The 24,749-nt window shown below is 42.1% G+C and overlaps 1 protein-coding gene across 1 annotated transcript in view; it reads right to left on the bottom strand.

Moving 5' to 3' along the window:
* Nucleotides 1-24,749, bottom strand: part of HID1 (HID1 domain containing) — a 60,369-nt gene that overhangs the window by 5,832 nt on the left and 29,788 nt on the right. The window contains exons 6-18 of the mRNA XM_061616111.1: nucleotides 24,219-24,335; nucleotides 22,489-22,711; nucleotides 18,780-18,836; nucleotides 18,550-18,690; nucleotides 17,744-17,834; nucleotides 15,608-15,759; nucleotides 15,326-15,404; nucleotides 13,499-13,663; nucleotides 12,188-12,415; nucleotides 11,268-11,401; nucleotides 8,833-8,913; nucleotides 7,769-7,860; nucleotides 4,263-4,421 (exon numbers count right to left, since the gene is read on the bottom strand). Of these exons, the coding sequence (XP_061472095.1) occupies nucleotides 4,263-4,421; nucleotides 7,769-7,860; nucleotides 8,833-8,913; nucleotides 11,268-11,401; nucleotides 12,188-12,415; nucleotides 13,499-13,663; nucleotides 15,326-15,404; nucleotides 15,608-15,759; nucleotides 17,744-17,834; nucleotides 18,550-18,690; nucleotides 18,780-18,836; nucleotides 22,489-22,711; nucleotides 24,219-24,335 (1,719 nt within the window). The remainder of the gene's footprint in view (nucleotides 1-4,262; nucleotides 4,422-7,768; nucleotides 7,861-8,832; nucleotides 8,914-11,267; nucleotides 11,402-12,187; nucleotides 12,416-13,498; nucleotides 13,664-15,325; nucleotides 15,405-15,607; nucleotides 15,760-17,743; nucleotides 17,835-18,549; nucleotides 18,691-18,779; nucleotides 18,837-22,488; nucleotides 22,712-24,218; nucleotides 24,336-24,749) is intronic.

Here is a 24,749-nt window from a genome sequence, read left to right on the forward strand (position 1 = left end):
TCTCAATTAGACGCAATTAGACTAAAGCCCCACTCATGCGGCGCTTGTTCCGCTTTTATGGCGGTTTTCAGGCATCACACGCCATTCTATTCAATGGGTTCCGCTTTACAGCGGGGATCTGCAACATAACCCGCCGTATGAGTGGGGCCCTACTGTACGTGAAATTAAGATAGGGTGGAGATAATAATTTCTATACTATAATAAACTGTCCACAGTTCTTATACAATTATAAAAATTGCAAGTTCATTCACTGTATTCTTATACTTTCTATGCTACCAGGATGGGCAATTTGCATTTCGCTATCTTGTTAAAAATGTGGCCTCTGTATACCAGTATTTGGGGATTCCAACTGGGGAGCGTGCTGTTACACTCAGGTCCTACTTGAGGTCTTCTCATTGGCCACTGTGAGGAGGATAGTGGACTAGAAAGGCCTTTGCTCTGATCCAAAAGGGCTGTTATTTTGTCTTATCTCAGGGGTGAGGAACGTTTTCAGCCGGGTGGGCTGGATCCCAAGGACTCCCATCCCCAGTAGAACACTCTGACAAATGATCTGGGCCTCCCACCTGTCAGTTGCATGGTATCATCATGACATCAAGTGACTTGTTCCTTCACTGCAGTTAGAGATGTGAAGGCCCAGGGGAAAAAACCCGAAGCCTCTCCTTTCTCCAAAAATTTGGAAAAATTGAAAAAATGAAGAAAAAATGGATTATGGAATGTTTTATTTTAGCATGATGAATAAAATGTTTCATTGAATCTTAGTCCCCCCCTTTTTCTCAGTCCTTTTTATGGGAATGGATGCTTTATGTCTGCTTGACACTGTGGAGGACTAGAGACGACATAAATAATTTTCTTTGTTATTAATGTTGATGGTTTCTTCTAGTTTTTTAAAAACATTTTTGCCTGCTCCTCATAAACTGGCAAAACAAAAAAGATTCCTTACGGTTCAGGTGTTCCTTACAGTTCAAGACCTTGTAGATCCATTTGTTACAAAAAAAGTAAAAATTTAAAAAAGTAAATTCAATTTGTAATAATTGTTTGAATAAAATGTACTTTTAATATACCAAATGTGATAATTTTATGCCAAACCAACTTGTACATAATTTCATTTTATGTTTCTGAAGTAACAAAGTGACTTTCAATCTGTAAAAAGTGCTAATATTGCATTTTTTCCATTTTTTCAAAAACTTCTGTTTTTTCTTTAAAAAACTGGTTTTTTTCCATGGCTTCAAAATTTCTGGAAATTTTATATCTCTCACTGCAGTACAGCTTGAATTCAAGCCACACTGCAATGGAAGATCCCATCTAATCCAAAAGGGGCTTGTAGTCACTGCCAATCAGCTGATCAACACAGACTTCAGGCCTCACTTTGGGCAGGAATCAGTTGCAATTGGGAGCTTCCAAGTGGAACAATTCGGGTAGGACTTGCATTTGGGGCCAAATTTTAAAAAAGCATACAATACAAGCCCAACTTGCCAAGAAACAATTATTTCATTCCATTTTTGCCTCTCCCATACCTGACATCATATAGTAAATGTAAAAAAACTGTCTCACTGGCCAAATTGGGACCTCTGCCAGGCCTAGTTATGCCTGCAGGCTGGAGGTTCCCCAGTGCTATCTTCCTATGTACTATTTTTGTAATATTTTTGCAAGTGTCATGCGACACTCTTCGGCACAGGCTTACGTCTACACAGAAGCGTTCATATGTAGCATGATGCTGCGAGCCGGCACCGGTGTCACCATTTGCATGAAGTGCCTAACACTGTCATGCAAGTCGCCTGGTGGCAGCACCAGCAGCAGCAGCAACAACACACAGGTCACCTGGTTCCGGCGACAGCAACAGCAGCGTCCACGTGAGTGAGCAAATGGGGCAGTAGCAGAAGCGAGCAAGGCACCTAGTGGTGCCCCTTGGTGGGCAGGAGACCCGTAGGGGGGAGGGCGGGCTGGTGACCAATGGGGTGGAGGGGGTGGGCTGGCGACAGCAGGCGGTGTTAGTGAGTGAAATAAACAGGGGCACAGCCCCTAGTCTTATAATAAAATCATTAATTTAAATAAACCACCTAACTTTTCTTCTTCTTGCCCCATGGATACAGTTTCTGCTCGCCTGTTGGTGTTCAACTTGTGCAACTTAAGGATATGGACAGGATTGTTAAAAATGCAAGGCTAACCACTTGCACTCTTAACCCTTTTCCATGCTGGCTGATAAAGGAGTGGGAGGAACACAGGCTAGATTGGTGGAGGAGAGCATAAATGGTTCCATGCAAGAGGACAAGATAACAGTTTTGAAGGAAGGGGTGACAAGACTGTATCTGGAGAAGTTATCTTTACACTCACAATGTTGGATAACTGCTGTTCTGTTTCTAACATTCCATTTCTGGACAAGGTGCTTGAGCATGTAGTAGCTGCCCAACTCCAGGTATTTCCTAAATAACACTGATTAACTGGGACCTTCTCAGCTATGTTTCCAACCTAGTTTTAGGACCAAGATGGCCTTGGCCACCCTGGTGGACTATCTATGGACGGAACTGGACGGGGGAGTGTGAACCTTTTAGTTCTACTAGATATCTCAGCAGCTTTTGATATCACCAACCATGATAACCCTTTTGGACTGCCTTGATTACTGGTTAGCACTACTGAATGTTATTTAATATTTCCTTTTTCATTCCATTGATTATTTTACCTTTGTTTGTATACCACTTTAAGAGCCCAATGAATAAAGATATGCTTAGGACTCCTCAGGAGATGCTCGCTCATCCTCTCACTGCATGAAGGATTTTTCATCTCCCCAAGGCAGCGTGACCCATTATGAAATTTCCCTTAAATTTTCCTTGTATCTTAAATCCAGGGCTGGTGCCAAAGGGAGGCCCCTGGCTGAGGGGAGGAGTAGCACTCTTCTGCGATCCGTGGCAGGGTGGGTGCCGTGAATCTCAGGGAGGGAGTTGCAAGCTACCCACCCATTTGCTTGCTCCACCTACCTGTCTTTTGCAGCTGCACACACAGGGCCACCATTAGCTAAGAAGGCAGCCGAGGTTTTCCTAAGATGCTGATGCCCCTACTGCAATCTTGGAGGATTATTTATTTATTTATTTATTTAATTACATTTTTAGACCGCCCTATAGCAATAAGCTCCCAGGGCGGTGTACAGCATAATAAAACAGGTTAAAATACAAGTGGATGTAAATACAATACACAATAAAACATAATTAAAAATTTTCAATTTTCAATTCAAATTTTAAAATTTTTAAAATGCCTGGGCGAAGAGGTAGGTCTTTACCTGGCGCCGAAAAGATAACATGGCAGGGATGTGTGTGCATAGCACCATGCATGCCATCAACCAAGATGGCGACGGAGGCTTCAGCCCCTTAGGGAAACCTCGGCTGCCATCTTGGTTAATGGCAGCCCTGCGCGCACAGCATGTGCAGCCACAAAAGACGAGACAAGTAGGTGGGCCGTGCGTGCGTGTGTGTGCCAGGGCCCCAGCATGCCTGGCACCGGCCCTGCTTAAATCCAATGCTTTTCATGCCATTTTCAGTGTATCTAGTGAAAAATTGTTCTCCCTTTCTATTTCCAGTACATAAAAATTATTTTCAAAATGTCCTTTTAAAAACGTTTTTTTCAAACTCCCAAGGCCAATTCATTTCGATCCAAAATGCACATTACCCTCAGTTGCTAAAAAAAGACTCTTTACTGAAAATGAAATGCCATTCCATATACAGAATCTAACAACATAGTTCACGTGGTTTTCACAGAAAGTAACAGCATAATAGGATCAGCATCAATGGACTGACATCTACTACATGAAATGGACTGTCTTCAAGTCGATTCCGACTTATGGCAACCCTACGAAAAGGGTTTTCATGGTAAGTGGTATTCAGAGGAGGTTTACCATTGCCTTCCTCTGAGGCTGAGAGGCAGTGACTGGCCCAAAGTCACCCAGTGAGCTTCATGGCCGTGCAAGGATTCAAACCCTGGTCTCCCAGGTTGTAGTCCAGCACTCTAACCATTATGCCACACTGGCTCTTTTACATTTTATGCAGATAATTTTATATTATGTATGTACATCTAGTACATACATAATATAAAATTATCTGCTTAAAATGTACAATTAGCAGCATTGCTCCCCCTCATGGTATGCAGGCAGTCTCTAGACCTAGCCATTTAACTTATAACAAGGTAGTCCACTCCTCACCAACACGCTATTGATGATGGAGGTCATGGTGGTAGTGAAATGGTTGTAGTAGTAGTATTGCTTCCAGCTGACTTACCTCAAATAAATAACTCCCCACATATAAGTGCGGAACCACATAGCAGTACCAGAGTTAGCCTGGTATTTGCGGATCAGGATGGGATGAGGGACAGGAAGTAGCCCCACCAGCGTGCCATGCTGCAAGAACTTCAGAATCTCAGACTCATCTGTGAGGCCCCTGGAGAGAGGGAACACATGCTGAAACATGACATGGATTTGACTTCTCTTAATGTGCATGCACTTAAGTTCCATAGACAAGAGTAATATGAAAGAGCATCAGGAATTCTCTAAAACTCTACGGAATCCCTACAGAATGTATCAAAGTGTTCAGTCATTTCCTTCTGAAAGACACCAGTATATTGGCTTGAGCTTGATTTTACAATAGGCCACACACAACTTTGGAGCTTCCAAGGTAATGTTCTTTTTTTCCAAAAGCAACTACATATTTCAAATTCAGATCAGTCTCAGGGAATGATGGTCTAAGCCGGGGTTGGGAATGTCCAGTCTCTGGGCTAATCATGGCCCCCAAAGGTCCAATTTGGCCCCTGAAGCCATTTCCCCCATCAGCTGCCCACCCACACCCGCCTGCCCACCAACTGACATCACTAGTGATGTCAGCTGATGGGCAAGAGGACAGGATTTAATCCTGCTTTGGCCGTGAAAGTTCACACAGCCAAGGTGGAAGGAGTTAATCTCTGCCAATAGTGTAGTGGCAAATTCAGAAGTCCAGGATCTCTTCATGATAGCATGTCGTGCCCCCTTTTCCACTTTCCCTCATCTCCCTTGCTGTCCTTCACTACAACAAACATCCCTAGGAGCCAATCAGCTTGAAAGGGGAGACTGTGTGTTAGCTACTGAGAAGAGCCTTCTTAGTGGCTGACTCGCCTCATTTCACTCTGGCTCCAATCAGCAAAAAAGGACAAGGACTCTTCTCAGTGACTAACACACTTCCCTTTCATGTTGACTGGCTCACACATGAGACCTGGCTGGGCCCCTGCTCCCAAAAAAGTAGGGGGTCTAGGCCCCTCCGTGACCCCGGATGACTACACCCTTGATCCCTGCTCACCACTTCAGCAAGGATTAGAGACCTGTCCGGGTGTGCAAGAGAGTTCCCGCAGGGAGCTCTCTCACACACCTGAACTCAGCGCTAAACGGGACCCCCCCATCCCCAGCATCGGCTGATGCAAAGAGAGAGTGGTCCAAGGAAGCGCTGTCTGAAGTAGTCTCCCCCTGCCCCTTAAATGATTGCTGGAAGAATCTTTAAAGGGCATGGGAGACTGCTGCAAACAGTGCTGCAAAACAAGCACCTGTTTCTTCACTGCTGCACAACAGAGCAGTCCTGCCAGAGCCAATGTCTGGAAGCAGGCATTGGCTCTGGCAGGGACTGCTCCATCGCATAGCAATGAAGAATAAAAATCCTGTCTGCTTGCTTTGCAAAGTCCGCTTCATTATGATCCTTTTTGAAAGTTGAAAGGATCAGGGAGGGTGGGCTTTCCAAGCCTGCCCCGCACCCCCCTTTCAAACTCTGATTGCAGAGCTTGAAAGGGGGGGCATGATGCAGGCTGTGCAAGTGGAAGGGATTTTGACAGTGGGCAGGGCAACCCAGCTATCAATCATGTGATGCCGGAGTGACTTCATGCAATTAGCTGTATTGCCCCACCCAACTGGCAAGGTTGGCCTGCGGGGTAGGGCCAGATAAATGTCTGGGCCCTGGAGCCAAAAAGGTTCCCCTCCCCTAGTCTAGCCCTTTTTCCTTTCCCACAGCTCCAGTCCAGATCCCCCCACCCTCAGAGCTGCTATTTAGCTGCAGAAAGTTAAACTTGTGGGCTCAAACATTTTAAATGAGCACACTTCCCCCTCCACAGCTAATAGTTACTCGGGTATGGGGGTGATCTGAATGGGGAGCACTCCACCAACTCCCCTTGCAGTTCAAAGCTAAAACTGGATCTGGCCCCATGGCTAATTTCACAACAGAAAATTATGTTGGGAGCTCCAACGTAACAGGTTGCTTTGGTTCTGAGAATTTCAACTTTAGTTAGATGAAGAGTTTACCCACACCTTTACAGATTTTCCTGTTAATAAATTGATTAGACAAGCATTTTTAATATTAGCAGGACCACAACACTCATGTTTATTAGCTCATAATTTGATTTTAGGAAATGATATTTATGAATAAGGAATACTGCACAGTAATATTACAAATTATGCTTGAGATATCAGCCTGATATAGTTTCATCAGTGTATTTAATTAGTACAATAACAGAGTTCGAAACTGCTCCTGTTTGAAGTGTCACCTGGAATCATTACCATGCTGCAACTTACTGCCTCTCTCAGTGAAACCAGTTAACTATCAGGGAGTTACCCCATAAAGTTCTGCACTTCTTAAACCACCCTGTTAAACAATCCATTGACGCATGGAAAAGAAAGGGAGGACAGATCCTAAGAAAATTCAAATGCAGACTCCATACACTATCTGAAATGGTACTAAAGAAAATAAAGTGAGGTGGGGAAAATAAATAGACTCCATACACTATCTGAAATGGTACTAAAGAAAATAAAGTGAGGTGGGGAAAATAAAACTCTCCATCCAAGGAGAAGATCAGCTTAAGAGACTTCAGAGAGCTTCCCTGAGTTGTTGCGAGTTACAATTTAATGGTATTCATGCTGATGTTGTTGGAGGATGTGGAATTTATGATTATTGCCTAAGCGGTAGTATATGATTACTTTTATAATTTATTATCATGCTTGTAGCTTTTTATGAAAAGTTTGTATTTGAACTGTCTCTTACTGGAAATGATCTTAAGACTTGTACAAGGAGATGAACAAATAAACTGATATTATTGCAGCAGTTAGAAGTTTTTAGCAGAAAGATGTTCTTCCCACGCACTAGCGGGAAAAAAGTCTATCCTGACAGACGGGTTTGCGGATGGTAGTTCTCATAAGATCTCTTGAAGATTCTCAAAACTGGGCTTGTGCAAGTGCAGATCCCCATATGTACAAATGCACCAAGACGGTTGATAATCAGGACAAAACATAAGAACATAAGAACATAAGAAGAGCCTGCTGGATCAGGCCAGTGGCCCATCTAGTCCAGCATCCTGTTCTCACAGTGGCCAACCAGGTGCCTGGGGGAAGCCCGCAAGCAGGACCCGAGTGCAAGAACACTCTCCCCTCCTGAGGCTTCCAGCAACTGGTTTTCAGAAGCATGCTGCCTCTGACTAAATGAGGCCCATGGATTTTAGCCTGCTGGGAGGAAGAGCGGGATACATACATATATAAATATAGTCATCTCCCTGATGTATGGGAGTGCATTTGGCTAATTATTTCCAAATTTGATATCACTGAAACTCCAATCAACCCCCAGAACTAAAAAGGATCCTCTTCCATCTCCTACAAAAATGTGAATAGAGGGTACATCCTGATCACTACAGTAATGAATGACATCTTTAGAATCATATTAAGGAAATCCATGTAACTTTACAAATTCCCCAAAAAAACTTTATTCAGAAGACCTTAGACACTTACTTGTCAATGCAAATCTTCTCTACCTGGGGGACCAAGACCTGTAACAGCCGCATGATTGTCTGTAGAGGCAGCTTTGACTTCCAAGATACTACCTACAAAGGAAAGTATTAGCAGATAAAATCAGTGGTTTTGAACAGCTCGAACAGCTTAAATCAGACGAATGTATTCGTTCAGAATATGCCAAGTATATCAATCTAGGTACCTTTGAACAGTAATGCACATGAAGCAAGGCAATTATATAGTTCCTAGAAAACCTAGAAGGACAGCACTGCTGGGAAGGCATCTAGCATCTCAATACAAACATTGGGGCATGCACCTAAAATCAAGAAGAATTTCCAAATCCATGAAAAGTTTTTTTTTAAATCTATATGCCTGCCAAAAGGACATGACAGGATTTCTGTAAGTGCTTGTACTCATTATCTATAACAGAATGTTTTCAGACATAACCACACAGGTCTGAACATCTTATGTTTCTGAAAGAAGATTACATGTGCGTGTATGCTTTGTTTTGGAGAAACAAGGCAATCTACAGGGAAAAGACGGCCATGGGGATAACAGGGATAAATCCTTCTGTCATTCAGAATTAGCACACAGCCATCTACCTTTCCACAGGCAGACAGAATAACACATGCTTAATAAGAGCCTCCTCCTTGCCCTCCCTACTGGTTCAACAGGATCTGAACTGGCGTTATTTCCAGTCAATTAAGATTAAAGTAACAGACAGAGATAAAGCAAAATGCTATGTGCATCAGAGCAGATGCACATCCTGACCCTTTTACAGCAGGCTTGATGAAATGGGGGGAAATGGGTGCTTCTTCCAAAATGATGAAGCATCATCCATTGCTGCCACTGAGGCCTGAGCAGAGAGGCACTGCACAAAGCAGTAAGCAGGTGCTACACTTTTCACCCCTCATTAGAGATCACTATAGTTTCTATTCCCGCTTCATTGCTCTGTTCATTGCTTAATGAAGCAAGAATTATAATGAACCTTGCACACTACATGTAATAAAAAACTATTAATATCAAAATTATTAACAGTTAAACAGTAGTTCTCAGCTTCTCACCCATTCAGGAGTTGGATTCCACTGCCCAACTGATGATGCACTGGACAGACGCCGTCGATCCCGCTTGGGCTGTGATGATTCCTAAGGAGAGGACACAACCACATTGTTTACCATCTTGCCTGTACTGCTACCTGACTAATTCAAATATTATTTAGATGAGAGTCAGAGGATGAAGCATGAAAAGTAAATGCACCACATGAGCACGACTCATGAACAAGAAACTAAATACAAAGAAATGCCAAACTGCAACTGTTTTTCCAACACATTCCTTTTCATTAATTCTGGAGGGTTTTTTTGAAGTTTTTCATATTTGGGATTAATAATTCCAGATGGGCACAGCAATCCAAACTCCTGATCCACTGTACTGGGGAGGGGGGTTGGATGAAGTAGAGGGTCCCTCCACTCAGCCCTGCACAGATCCACTGGCCCTCACCAGTGGGGGAGCCCCACCGGCAAGAAGTGTCCCAATGTGCTCACCAAAGCAGTGGTGGAAACTACTGCCGGTAGTACTCCCATTGGGGGTAGTCAGAAGAAACTCCAGAGACAGGGTGTTTTGGGGGTAGGGAGGGGGAAGATCTGAGACAGCACAGGACCCAGTGGAGTCCAAGCCAACCCTGGTGCTATTATGTGGCCTCTTCACTGCACCAGCCTGAGAGCTGGTGCAGCAAAGATTATTTTGTTTTCCGACTTCTGCCCTGGATGGCATGAGCAGAGGGGCTGTGGATGCAGCTGTGGCTGTACTGTTCCATTAACACCCCCCCTCTGTTGGCCAGGGGTTTGAATTGCCCCCAAGGTGAAGAAATCTAGCAGCTGGGTCTTTACATGCATCATGGATGTGACTATACAGAACTATAAAGAACTAAATCTGTTATGAGGCCTTCAGCCCACATCGTTTCCTGTGTGGTCAAAGGTCCTCTGTGCTGTACACACTTAAGGCCCCCATAAAAGTGCCTCAGTAGGACAAAACTATAGTTTAGCATCCACATCCAAGTACTTCAAAGCTGGGTAGCTGCAGAAACTCCTCAGTGGTACCATTCACTTTCACAAACAAGGAATTTATCTCTAGATGAACAGAATTTTTAGTATTGTTTACCTGGAAGCAAACAAGGCATGAGATGACCTTTATCTCACTATCTTTTTTGCCTCTATGATTTATTTATTCTTGCCATAAAGTGAAAATGTACTCCAACATTATTTATGGTTGCAATAATTTTATGGTAAGCTCATAAACACCCCCAATAAAGTTTCTAAAAATAAATTCTTAAAAATTCCTGCTTTGGGCCCTGCTTGTGTCCTCTCCCATTCCCAGAGCATGAGAATGTAACCACATCATTTGCAACTGTCCACACCTGACATACTGATGTGCTTATTGCAGCGTAATTCCATTCAATCTACACAGCAATGTGTCAAGCAGAGATACTTGTTAATTTTTTTCCACTGATAAAGAATAACTAGAGTTTAAAGTCTGAGTCTGAAATTCCACTGACGTCTCTGTAGAGAACAGGATAAACTAATCCTCATTTTCTGCACATACATTTGGTTTGATATTAGTGGATTTAATGCCAAGGGCAACAATGGGGTCATCTACACGGGAGCATTTTTTCATACGAAATACACTTCTTTTATCTTTGCTTTTCATTTGCATCGTCTGCAGTACTGCTCAAAAGTTAGCTGCCAATTGCTTTTTCCGATTCACACAAGCAGGCATTCCTCTGGGGAGGATTAGTCTCCCTTTTTCCTTGTGGCCCCACCCTCTAATTATACATTTCCACTCCCTCTGGCTGCTAGGTGACCAAGCATGCTCAGTCTGTTCTACCAGCTGCAGTAGGTTCCTCTTAAAAAAAATGCAGAAGTGTGAATAACATGTTTTCCCTGATAGGATATAGCTGAAATACAAATCTTTGTTTGAGCAGTGTTATGCTTTTGCACACATGTTAGGGGGAAAAGAAAATAATGGCACAGTTTGCAGCAATATAAAAAGGCCAGCAGAATGGAGGAAAGCAACCAGAAGTTGCTTGTCAGTCTACAGGAAATAAAATGAACAAAAGGAGGAGGAGGGAGTGGGCGCGGAGTGAGGAACGATTGACACACCCTCCTAAAAGCACTGGAGCAAAGCATCTGCAAGAACTAGGAGTGAAGACTTTTTCTTCCCTTTTTGTATTATCAGTGGATTGGGTTAGTATGGATTTACAAGGGGAAAACTGCATGATTTTGCCGGGAACATCACGTGAACCATGCCAATTTAAAGGAGATGCGAGTAGCACCAAACACACAGTAATCCACCATGGATGAGCCCAATGTCCTTAAACTGCATCATGCATAGCACGAGACACTGTTCTAAATTATTTAGAAGCTGTATTCGCAACTACTACCTGTAGAAATTTAGAAAATAATAAAACAATGTACCCAGACACAACAGCAGCATGTAGCCTTACCCCACTCCAAGATTCTGTGTCACTGACAATGCCAGGGGGGCTGCCTTGTGCTGGAGACTGAGAGGACTCTGGCTCTAGGGAGCGCATTGTCCCATCCTCTGACACCTGGGATTTCTCTGTGAGTTTGTCAATGCCTGAATTTGGGAGACAGCGTTAGGACAAAACTGAGAAACTTCTCAAGGAGGTCAATATCATAACTTAGACTAAAAAGTACAATCCCTAGTACTTGTCTTTTTATTAAGTACATTCTTTTTGTTTTTGTTTAAACAAGCTTACCTAGATATATAGATTTGGCATGTATTTTAAAATGTAATTTTATTTTGCAATGTGTATTTTAAAACTGATCTTATTTTGAAAATTTTTAGGCTAACTTGGTTTTAGCATCTGACTTTATTAGTAATTTAATGTATGTGTTATGTAAACCGCTTAAAGACTAATGATTAAGCAGTATATAAATCTTGTTAAACAAATAAAATAAAATTTCTATCCCTTCACTCTTTCAAGATCAGAATGCATCTCTTTCTAGAAAAAGGAGAGATATGATGGGGTGGGCAATTCCTTGACAACAGAGAATTAAGCTTAGGATCTAGGAAACCAGGAAGTGTGGATTTGATGGCTTGTGGGTAGCTACAAAACAGCCCAGTTCAAATGAGTGCAGCAAAATTCCTTCAAATTTTTTGGTCAACTGTGTTCAGTTGTTTTTAATGCAGATTCTTCAACATGAAAAATATTGCAAACAGGAATTCCCACAATTTAACCAAAAAATTGGTAATATCCTGGCTGAGCTAACCATTTCAAACCATGGAGTTTATCTTCTTTCTCTACAAGATCCTTGTTGTCATCCATCCAAACCACACATCAAAGAATGAACCAACTCACACCTTATTTAAGACTCCATACAACAAAAAGGTTTGACTGACCTGGAGTTGCTACTAAGCTGGCCTTTAACGTCCCGGGCTCAGCAGGTGCAGCTGGTCGAGACCCTTCCATGGATGCCCCATCTTGAGAGTTGGTGCGAGATATAGGTTCGGGAGCTTTCTTTTTGCGCTGCAAAGCTTTCTGGATGGACTGCAAGTCAGTAGGTAGATTAGCCAGCTGATGGAACACATTTCGCTTGCGAATAATGGCATAGACTAAGTTGGAATTGCCTAGGAAACCACACAAATAGGAGGAGGGAAAAACACACAGATAAAATCTGCCACTTTTCCTTTGGAAGGAAAATAAAGTGAAAGAGACTTATAAATGAGCATAGTAGGGTGCCAGAGGTGTCATGAGGTGATAGAAGCTCCAGAGAACCTATGCTCCTTACAGCTCTGTATCAAAACATCTCTCCCTACTTTCTCCCTTTCTTAATTCTAGAAGCAAAATTTGCCCCCTGAGCAACGGCACAGTTCTTGAGTTGTTACTCTGTACAAGAGGTCCATCTGCATCAACTAGGTAAGCACAAAAGTCTTTGGGCCAACAAAGAGCAAATGGCACTGTCGGTAGCAATATAACTATGGCTGCTTCAGTATTTTATCAGAATAAATTTCTAAAGGATCCCTAACTGATAATGCCAAGAAATTACTTACTTAAGTTAAACAGAAGGAATTCTATTGCTCACAACTGACACACTTATTACAGTGTAATTCCATTCAATCCAATCCAATGTTTAGGATCTGGATTTGAGAGGGCCTGAATCTGCTTCCTTGCTTGGTTAATGACTTACTGAGACTTTAGCCTTGTCACTGCCTCTCAGCTTTATTGCCCAATCTATAACATGGAAGCTACAGTGACATGCATCAAAAAGTTTTACAAGACCAAGGGAAGAAAAGACAATACATTTATATATTAAGTGCCATAAAGTGAGCAAGCAGTGTTACAGAACAAATAGCCCTTCCAGTAGAAGCTGAAAACTATCAATAAGCTATTAAGTCAGGTTATTTTTTTAAAGAGTTCTCTTTGTCAAGGTTTTGAAAAGAAAAACCAGAAGGATGGGAATAATTCATATGGTAAATCACAGCAGTTCTTGAAAGGAAGCTCTAGTGAAACATTAGTAAAAAGGTAGAATCTGGCCTTTGGGACAGGAAATCTGGGACATCGAGAAGGATGGAAGTTTGATTATTCCCATGACCACTAGGAGAAATGATACCGTTTATATACCAGAGTAATACATTTCCTGGCATGTTCATTCTTGATGTAATTTATCAGAATGTGGTACAGGACTGGCTTATTGTTTAGCTGCTACTCACCATCAAACTGATACTGAATGATGTTATTGAAAACTTCCAGCAAAAAGAAGACAAGGTGGTGGTTCTGGACAGTGGAGAAGAGGAACCAGGTGGTTGAAAAGGCTTCCAACAAATGCAGCAATTTGTTAGCAGCTACCATGGAAAGAGACTTCAAGTATGGAGATACTGGGAGGAAGGGAAAAAGAAAGTTAGAGAAACAAGTAATTCCCATTTCAGGTTCCTTAACTTCAGCATACACGGTCCTTTATACAGAGGTTCACAAATAAAAAAATCTAAAGTTATGTATCTAAATGTTGACAGTGGGGGGACGGCAATAGAGACAAGAGGCAAAAAATAGCAAAGGATGAATGTGAACAAGTGTTATTCCAAATCCTAAATTACAGGTGAGGGCAAGGACCAAGTCAAAGGCTTTGCAGAATATATGAGTTCTGAGAAGGTACCTACTAGTCTGTTCAGTATTTTGTGAAAAAAGAAAACTATGGTATTTTAGGATAGAGCAAGTAAGAGCCAAAAGTTGGATTTTATAATAGGAAGTATGATTCTTTCACTGGAAATTTTCCAGATCCCTTAAATTGAAGTAAATAAGTGTACACTTGTAAGTTGCCTTGAGGGCCTTTGGCCAAAAGACGGGGTATAAATAAATGATTATTATTATTCTAAAAACAGCTGCAGCAGGAAACTTTATTGTGCTATGGCTCATATCTTAAAAACTAGTTCAGGGTTTTTATGAACAATTTCATAAAGGGAATGGCAGACTGTAGTTTCTGATTGCACCAACTTCAATATATGTTACCTTCTGAAATAAGGGACATGCGTTCCATGAGGAAGGGCCTTTTAAAATAAAGGAAATTTGATCAGACACATTTTAGCCCTTAAGATACTCTAATTGTATTTCTAAAAACCGTTAAAATTGTTAACAGATTTGTAAGCACTGTCCGGAGAAAACTGTACTGAAGAAAGAAAGAAAGAAAGAAAGAAAGAAAGAAAGAAAGAAAGAAAGAAAGAAAGAAAGAAAGAAAGAAAGAAAGAAAGAAAGAAAGAAAGAAAGAAAGAAAGAAAGAAAGAAAGAAAGAAAGAAAGAAAGAAAGAAAGAAAGAAAGAAAGAAAGAAAGAAAGAAAGCATTAAGTCTATATGAAAAAACAAAAAAATCTACAAATCTTTTGTAATATGGAACAAATCCTTATTCTAAGCTTCTTAACAAAAAGTGCATCTTATTGGCAAAGACAGCTAATGCCATCTACTGCAGCAAAGGCAGTATTGCACAACTGCATCAGCTCCATATAAAATTATTTCAATGCTCATTGCAAAGACTGACAAGATGTAGGATGTCTCTCAAGTAAGACTGAGGAAAATGCACAAAAGAACTCCATGGACAACTTCCAACAGTTCCATTCATAGCGGTCATCTCCAAAAGCATCCAAAGAACTAGAATGAAGACTTCCAGAAACAGCATCTGCATACGTTGGGCAGTATCCAACTGAACAGTTCCACTAGCGCAAGCACTTCTGGATGAGCAAGGGAACTTCCCTTCCCTCCCTCCGCACACCCCAAAATCTGTTCTGTAAGGTTGGGGAAAACCCATAACGGATTTAGGGGACACACAGGGAGAGGAGATAGAGGGGAAGTTCTGCTGGACAGCCAAAAGTGCCTGTACTAGCAGAGCTATTTAGTTGGATATTGCCCACTGTCTGTTCTTACCTGGGGTCCCAAGGGAAATGCTGCTGGACTATTTTGCTACCTAACATTTTTTTGGTGGGGAGGGAGTCGATTTAAACATTAATCTCAATAGTTGAGTGAGGGTATCACTATAGACTCTAGCAGCTTACCATTCACAATGATAGTAAGGAGACAGTCAAAAAGGGGCTGCAGCCGCTGATGCCCACTGGTGATGATTTTGTGAAAGACCTGGAGCATGGAATAAAAGTGACAGTGAAAAGGTGCACATGTTATTTCTGTGGTGGCTATCATTACTACTGAAGGGCAAATGTAATATCTGAAATTATTCAAGTCAATCATGAAGCAGTTAACATATTTCCTGTCCATCTTTCCCAAAATACACTCTTCCCCATTAGGAAGACATACGCACTTCTGGCAACAGCAACACTTACAATGATGAGAAGATCTGCATGTGTCCCTGTAAATACAGGGATATCCATTGGTACTCGGACAGAATACGGCTTGTTCAGGCGAACCCCAAAATTTCTCTCCCCACTCAGCAGCAACAGAATGAAGACACCAATATGCATAAGCCCAACTCGAGCTGTAAAAAGAAATACAGTGTTGACATTAAATCACTCAACGAACTGAAGGAGGTAACCCAAAAGTTAAAAATAAAGCAAGATCAAATGTGAAAACTGCGTAGAACAATTCCCTCTATAGGGACTCTACCACTGTTCAGTGCAATAGCCCTAAAGAAGAACTAAAGTTAAAATGTACAGTAGGGCCCCACTTCTTGGCGCCCCGCTTTTTGGTGTTCTGTCAATACGGCGCCAGGAGGGCGATCAGCTGGAGGGGGGGCTGGAGCTACAGCTGATCTTCTGGCACGATCAGACTCCCGCTGGAACTGATCACACCCGAGGAGGGGAAGATCTGATCTTCTCCTCCTCTGGTGGGATCAGCAGGTTAGGTTCCAGACCCCCGCACTTCAGCTGATCTGCTTTCCAGTGGTTTTCGCTTTCCAGTGGGGGTCTAGAACCCAACCGGCCATATGAGTGGGGCCCTACTGTACCCATTTCACTGCTGGACACACAAACAGTTTTACAGGGGAAGGGCCACAGCTCAGTTGTAGAGCATCTGGTTCAATCCCTGACATCTCCAGGTAGAGCTGGGTAAAACCCCAGTCTGAAACCCTGGAGAGCTGCTGCCAGTCAGTGTAAGCATTGTTGAGCTAGATGGACCAATGGTCTGACTCTGTAAAAGGAAACTTCCCATATTTCTGTATAAGAACATATAAGAAGAGCCTGCTGGATCAGGCCAGTAGCCCATCTAATCCAGTAACCAGTTCTCACTGTGGCCAACCAGATACCTGTGGGAAACATGCAAGCAGGACCTGAGCATAAGAGCATTCTCCCCTCCTGTGGTTTTCAGCAACTGGTATTCAGAAGCATATTGCTTCCAACTATGGAGGCAGAGCATAGCCATCATGGCTAGCAACCTTTGATACCCTTATCCTCCATAAATTTGTCACATACTCTTTTAAAGCCCTCCAAGTTGGTGGCCATCACTTTATGGGAGTAAATTCTATAGCTTAGCTATGCACTGCATTAAGAAGTACTTTCTTTTATCTGTCCTGAATATTTCAAGGGGCAGTGCATGTCTGCTGATTCTCGTTTAAGCTGTGAATATACTCCAAGAATGGCACTGAAAAAAGGAGAGTGAGGGTTCAATCAGATGTGATGGAGCAGCCACATATATTTACATGTGTGCCCTGTTCATACATAAAGCAGGGAGTAGCTGGATGCCCTGTTTGCACAAAAAGAACCACATGTCTGAGAGGAGCTAAACCCTCTCTTGCCTTATCTCACTGTGCTCTACTGCTTGCAGTATTTGTGCCCTAGCCCAGCTAAAATACTGGAATGGAGCTGAGCTGAAGAGAAAAATGCTTAAAAGCACTCTAGTGAGGTAGAGTGAGAGATGGCTAAGCACCACTCATCTGTATACTTCTTGTCATGTTAAGGAAAAAGAAAAAACCCTGAACCCCCCAATTTACACATACAAAAAGCAGGTATGCGTGATCTGACTGCTCATGTCTAATCTAGTGTTGCCCTAGCTACGCTCTCTTGCTTCTACAGGCAGACTCTCTATAAGCTGATGATCTAAGAGGCAAGGAAATAATTCATGGGTATCATTTGATTAAGTTTGTTTGGCCTCTGGATGCTGTGAATGGAAGACACTCAGACAGCCTCTACAACATATTCTAATGTAACACACTGAACTTTGATTTCCAGCCATCCCAAACCAGTTCCCAAATCAGCCGCCAATTGACCAGTACAGGAATACTGTATTTGCAATTGCACTGAATTTAGATTAGCAGGAAAGGCTGTTTGTGATGGCACCTATGGCTATATGAACGCAGACTGGTAATTTCTGGCTTCTCTCTAAGCACAATCACTTCAGGTGACTTGGACCCAACTACAGTTACGTCTCCAGAGTTATTTCCAGCATGACAGGAAAAGCCAATCAGAATGAGTGCAAAAGCAAGCCTTTTCAGCACAAGTTTTGATAACAGACAAGACCAAACTTACACTGATCTGCTCTGGCATCGTTAAGGAAGAAGAGAATTGGCACCAGGATGTCTAGGACATCACTACTCTTCAGCACAAAGAAGAGAAATTTCTGAAAAGGAAAAAAAATGGACTTGTTCACATAGTTTATCTGCTCTACGTGGCCAGTGGCCTGACAAATCAAAGCTACTTCCAATGAAACTGCATCAGAGATGGGGAAAGCCTGCACAAGTTCAGAAGTGTCTGCCAGTTTTTAGTAGCTTCATGTCTGAGGAGCCCGGCTGAGAGTCTTGTGGGACAAAAATAAGATTAAGATTGCAATCCTGTACACACTTACCTGGGAGTAAGTGCGTGCCTTACTTTTGAACAGACATAGTAGGATTTCACTGATAATCCCACACTTATTTTTATGTTAAATGTCTTGAATAATGAATAGCATGCTCTGCAAATAATTTTATCTATTATGTGAGAAAATCAGAAACCATCTGGCACTATAATTGCAAATCTGTCCCTTATAGGTTGCTTTCTGATGGAGGCTTTTCTAGTATCAGGTGTGCTGATACAGCATGCTTGGCACCTGGAGCTCATGAGGGCTGGGTTGATGCCTATGCTGATCTCTGCAAGTCCGACAACATACGGAGGGATTAGCAGCATCAGCAAGGGCTATAATGTCCCAAACAGCCACTAGTTCAGGAAATGCCCATACTAATAGATCGCACTATTCTTCCTAATGCTCCCGCCCTGCATCTTTCAGTTTAGTGCTACAGTGACAAACCCCACCACCACCATCATCCCTTGATTCTTTGGCAGACCAAGCAGATATGCACCTTGTTGAAATCACAGAGTTTCCAGAAGAGAACCAGAAGCTCCTGATGGAACTGGATCTTTTTGGTAGAGTTTGGCAGGTAGGTTTGGACCAGTGGATTAGAGAGTAGATGGGCCACTCCTTTCAGAATGAACTGGAAATCCTGCCAACAAAGAGAATGTAAATGGAACATAAGTATCAGGACTGAGGGTTAGCTGAATAAGCAGTCAAAAGGAGACTACGGTACATTACCTCTTCTCTGTGGATCCTAGACAGGTAATTGACAAACAGGTTGTCTGGTCCCGGAGGCTGCATTAAAAGGAAGTTGAGTAAGTGCTTCTTAGCATTTGCATAGGATTATTAAACACACCATTAATGGCATGTGTGAAGTTATCTGCATTCTCTGGCAACTGACATTTCCACCAGAAAATCCTGATGACTGTCAGACACTGTCTGACTCAGGCAAAAAACCTTAAGGCTTAAGAACGTACCTATAGCCAACAGATATTTCTATCAAACTTTAAAAAGCAGGGAAATTGGGCAGCTATAGCTGAATGCCCCAGGGAAGCAGGAGGCCTGACCTCCTCTCTGAGATATTGTGAAATGGAAATGGATTGCCTTCAGGTCGATTCTGACTTATGGGCAACCCTATGAATAGGGTTTTCATGGTAAGCGGTATTCAGAGGTGGTTTACCATTGCCTTCCTCTGAGGCTCAGAGGCAGTGACTGGCTCAAGGTCATCCAGTGAGCTTCATGGCTGTGTGGGGATTTGAACCCTGGTCTCCCAGGTTGTAGTCCAACACCTTAACCACTACGCCACACTGGCTCTCATGTACTGCCCTACAAATTTGTCAAAATGCAAACACAATTTGGGTTGGTTTTTCACAGTCCAATCCAATTTGGGTTGGTTTTTCACTGTGTAGCTTGGAAGAATTGGGTAACATGTGCCTCTGAGCATATGGTGAGTGGTGGAAACACTTGCAATCAGCCCAAATAATAGAAAGGAGGCATGTGCTATGCTGATCTAGTTTTAGCAGGGAGGAAGCAACAATATTAAGACAGTTGATATAGTTCAGATAGTTACTTTAAATATGTTTGATTTTCTTTGCAATTTTAGTGAAGCTTCCTATAGTAAATCATTTTCTTTTGCTTCTGTTTCTGTGACTATGTGAAGTATAGCAACACTTTGCAACACTAAAAAACTAAAAACAATTGTGGAATAGTGGCACTGACTATTCTGCAGAATAGTTTCCAATGAACGTGAGGAGCATCTCAGTTTGCACAAGATAAAACAGTGAGAGGTGAAATATATTCAACCAAAATTCTAGCTGTGCTCTATGTTTTTAATTGACCATGCCCACCTTTCCTTAAGTGCAGTGATTTAAGCATAGCAGGCTGAAAACATGCATCTTGGGGCTGGCCAAGTTTATTTTTTCCAACAGCTAGAGTCATTGCTTAAGTAGCAAAGTATTGTAATCAGTCTGATTTTACATCAAACTGCAGTTTCAGATTCAACTGTTAATGCACCCGAAACAGAACATAACCTCCAGTTTGAAACACAAAAGGCTATCTTCGCCATCATATGACATTGACCAATAAAAAGACTTTGAAATTAATAAAAATAAATTTGATACAGATGTCTAGGATGAATAATGAGGGAAATATAATTTTCTAGGTTAGATTCTCTGTAGAAACAGTAGTAACACAGACAAGAAGCAAAGTAAGAAGAACATCAACAAACATACAAAAATGTAATTCTCCATCTTTGGAGATGGCAGGTGTTGCCACCACTCACCATATGCTCAAAGGCACATGTTACCAAATTCTTCCAAGCTATACAGCAAGTGGATTGGACTGTGAAACACCAACCCAAATTGTGTTTGTATTTTGACAAATTTGTAGGGCAGTACAATATGTTAGAGAGAAGGTCAGGTCTCCTGCTTCCCTGGTGTATTCACCATAGCTGCCCAATTTCCCTGCTTTTTAAAGTTTGATAGAAATATCTGTTGGCTATAGGTACGTTCTTAAGCCGCAAGGGTTTTTTTGCCTATTAGTGAATTTCTCTGCTTTTTAATCCGGGAGGTAAGAAATGGGATCCTGTACAAGTTTGCCGAGAATGGATTGATCTTTTGCATGCTTATTGAGTTCAGTGGGATTTACTCCCCTGCAATCATGCTTAGGATAGGTGAAACTGACCACAGGGGATGGGGATGAGCAAAGGGAAGAGTGGAAAGATCTGCAAAGTTGGACATCTTGCATGCTTCCAGCATCAGAAATATTCCTATAAAATGGATTAACTCAGCTAATACCAAACAGTTTCAAATTCTACATGTTACATGCACATGCAAGCCCGAAGGCTGTTTTTTAAAAAAAGCAAGTTCTGAGGTGGGTGGCAGTTGTTTGATGTCTTTCCTGCTTTTCATTCCAAATCACACCCCACTGCTTCCTCCTCTTCCTGATGGGTTCCAGAAGCAAATTACTCCAGTGCACGTACACACACACATACACACCTAGGACCTCACAGGGGAGGAACATTGGAGGGCATGTCATTTGGTTTGACATAATGGCTGCTAGAAGAAAGTCCTTCCCCCACATCCAAACCTGTTTTTCTTGCAAGACAAACAGCACTGGAGCTTTGATATTTACGCCGCTGTATAACAAGTGGTTTGCCTCACAAAATGCTATGGTCTGAATACTCTTCACAGCATTCCAAGTCCCAAGTTTATAGGACTGACAGCTGAAAGCATTCGAAGATTGGAAGACCAAACACTGAGCACCAGTTTGTCTCAAGAGGAGTGGTTCAGTACAAAGAGCATCCTGCAGTAAGGACCAGTTAGTTCCTTCACCCAAGTAAGATAATGAATGGCTAGAGTGCTCCTCTGCACATCTGAGAGCATGGGATACCCTTCCAGATTACACTGCACTTAGGAAGAAAAGCAAAGGAAAACAAAAACAATGTTTGCTAGAACTGCAGTGTGTGAAAAGCCCTGAAGTAAGCTAGTTAGCATGCACATTAATAGAGGTTAGGGATTCAGAACTAGTTAGTTTAATGTTAAGAAGGTACAAGTGCACCCCTAAGCTGTTAGGATGATGGGAGTCCATGTCTAAGACACCTACACATACTAGGCAGCAGCTTCTATTTTTGTAATATTTAACGTAACACCTTACATTTGATAGCTGTCTTATCATGTAAAGGAGCTGCAGGTGGCTTCAAAAATAGCATGGGCAGAGATCTGAGAGAAGTAACACAGCTGAAGGGTGTGATTTTAAGTTGACAGCAGCTGGGAAGAAAAGGGTTAAATAGCTTCCCCCTCCTGACCCCCCCCCAATGTTCCCAGGCTGAAGCTACCTGCAGCCACTTTAACCTGGAAAGGAAAACCCTCTGGGAAAAGAAAAATGGAACTGGGAGCATGCAATCTAATTAAGAGACAATAAAAGTTTAAAACCATTTCCCCAAAACACTATTTCTATGGTCCTCACACAGCACAGGATGGAGACTCAGTGAAGTTAAAGGTGTGTGTGACTGACATGCTGACTTTGTGAGAGATACGAGTCTGTCTCCTCCAAAAGCCCCCGAGGCCTACATGGAACCCACATGGAAAGCTTGAGATTGAGAGAATAATAATTTTATTCATTATTTCTTTTTCTCTACTATTACTGTATTGCTTCTCTTTTGAAACAGCCATTTCATTTAACACTGAGTGGAGCGGAGTGAGACAGGCATAAAGAAAAGCTTTGGTGGTGTCATCAGAACCCTCAGCTAGACCAACAAGACTCTTGTGTGAGTCTGGACAATTTATGAGAGTGGTGTCATGATCCACACATATAGAAAATAACATAAACACAATGTTCTGGCTGGAGATTTTCATTAGTATGCACCCACAAACATTTCTGGAAAGGGAAGCCAACCTCTCCCCTTCCCCAAAGTGCTAGAAACAAAGCTAAACCTGGGAGCACTCACGTCAGCATCATCCATGACTGTTCCAGTAGTAGTTCCATCTATTGTGGGACTGGAGCTGGTGGAAGTATCATAGTCCAATGTGACTATCAGGACTTGCACAGCCTGCTCCACCAGGGGTTCATGGTAGTCCGAGAACAGCAAATGGTTATAAGGGATCCCATAGCCCACTGGATCATAAGCACAGACGATATTCAAGAGGGAAGTGAACAGTGGTAGTGCATGCCTAAAAGAGGATCCAACATGCTCAGGAAGATGCAATAGAAAAACTCTTCAAAGCTTTCCAAAGACAGCTAAAGTTTCTACAAGATGTGCATTCCACTAGGCATTCATTCACTACTGTATGCCTCAGGGGCAACATGGATTAGTGAAAAAGAAAAAGGCACTTTTTCTACAATATCATCTGATCGTTTAAAATTATTCTTCCTAGCCATTTGGATAAATGAAGCAATATTCCATCTGTGTGGCAACATTAACTGGACTTGAATCATTATTATCCATATAAACATAATAAAAAATAAATGTATTTCCTCAGCATCACACCTCAAGGATTGTCATAAGAACTGTCTCTTCTGTTGTAAAATATAGCGTGCAAAGTCCTGTGACACCACTAGCAATATACAATCAAAATGTATCAGATCTGTTTCAAAAATATTTGCCCAAAGCAATTTACAATAGCCAATAAAAAGAGTACCCACTCATACTATGCAATTTTATGAGCATAAGAGTGTATTTGTTTTACTGCTTTAGAGACATGTTTCCCCTCCTTTGATAAAAAAGAGCGATGTGCACGTATTGCTCTTCAAGTATTATTTTTATAGTGGGGGGAGAAGTGAATGTCAGCAATGATACAGCATTTCTGACACTAGGGCTAGCGCAACCATTTTGAATCATTTGAAAAGGCATTCATTCATTCATTTATATCCCGCCCATCCTCCCAGCAGGAGCCCAGGGCAGCAAACAGAAGTGCTAAAAACACATCAAAAAGTTGTCAGTGATTAATTTTATCACATCAACCACTGTGGCAAATGGAAAGCAAAACCTGTCAACTCCCCTAAAACATGAGCGGAAGCTGGATAAATCCAGTGATCTAGACGAATGAAGCTGCTTAAGCCATTTTGAAGTGTGGGACATTCAATGAGACTAACACGAGAGGGCAGCATTCACCAGGAATCAAGAATTACAATTCAGGTATAACCAATAATGTGCAGTGGTCAGACGCGTCAGTTTTAACAAACATTTGAAGCCACATAAAGTCTATCCAGTCCACTTTCTTGTACTTCAACTTCTAGTATGAGGTGCAGAGCAGTGGTTCCCAAACGTTTTTTCCATGGCCAATTAAAAATTGCTGAGGGTCTTGGCGAACCACTTAATTATTTTTCTGCCTATTGTAGCCATTATAATGCACCGTGCTAGATGCTGTATGATTTTTATTTTTTACAAACATGCCGCAGACCACCTGAATGAAGTTCATTCAGAACCCCTGGTGTAGAGCATACCTCCTATTAGGGTAAAATGTGTGCGCTGTAAATCAAGTTATGCAGGTGCACTCATTCTTAAGGCAGATGGGAGTGAAATAATAGGAAACTAGCAGCAAGTTTTGAAACAGCCACAAAAAAAGAGAACATGCAGAAGAGAAATACACAGAGGTGCCATATCTATACAACTTCTTAGGCTAATAGGTTTGGAATAAACTATTATTCGTTCGCCACACACAACCAGCTACTCCTTACCTATTCTCAGTGGAACAGAAGAACTGGACCCATGGATTAGTGTTACTGCTATCTGAAGAGGGGGGCAAGTACATGACCTCTGAGAAACAAGTCAGCAGGACCTTCAATAGCTCTGTCCTGAAAAAAACAACAGCAAGAAGTCCCAGGTGAATGAGGCTGTGGGGGATGGGGGGGACTGATGAAAGGATAGTTTTGCATTCTGTTACATTGTCAGTTAATCAACCTTTCATCACCCACTGGGTTAACACACAACACTAAATGCATTTTTCTTCATGTTGGCATTTGTCAGTGGTCACTAAGTAGTCTTCCCGTGATCAAAGAAATGCTTTTCTAGGAGTGCTGTTCCCTTAGCCATCAGGAGCTGCAGGCCACATATGCATCAGCCTGTTCACAATGAGCAACTGTTAATATGGTGTCTTCTGGTTAGCCCCATCCAACAAAGCCCATCTAACGACAAAAAGTAAAATACTGACAGCAGGAGACAAAATATAACGCCGTCCTTGATGTCGCCTCTGCATTAGCACTGTCAGC

This window comes from Rhineura floridana, chromosome 3, assembly GCF_030035675.1.
Source record: "Rhineura floridana isolate rRhiFlo1 chromosome 3, rRhiFlo1.hap2, whole genome shotgun sequence".
NCBI classification, from domain to species: domain Eukaryota; kingdom Metazoa; phylum Chordata; class Lepidosauria; order Squamata; family Rhineuridae; genus Rhineura; species Rhineura floridana.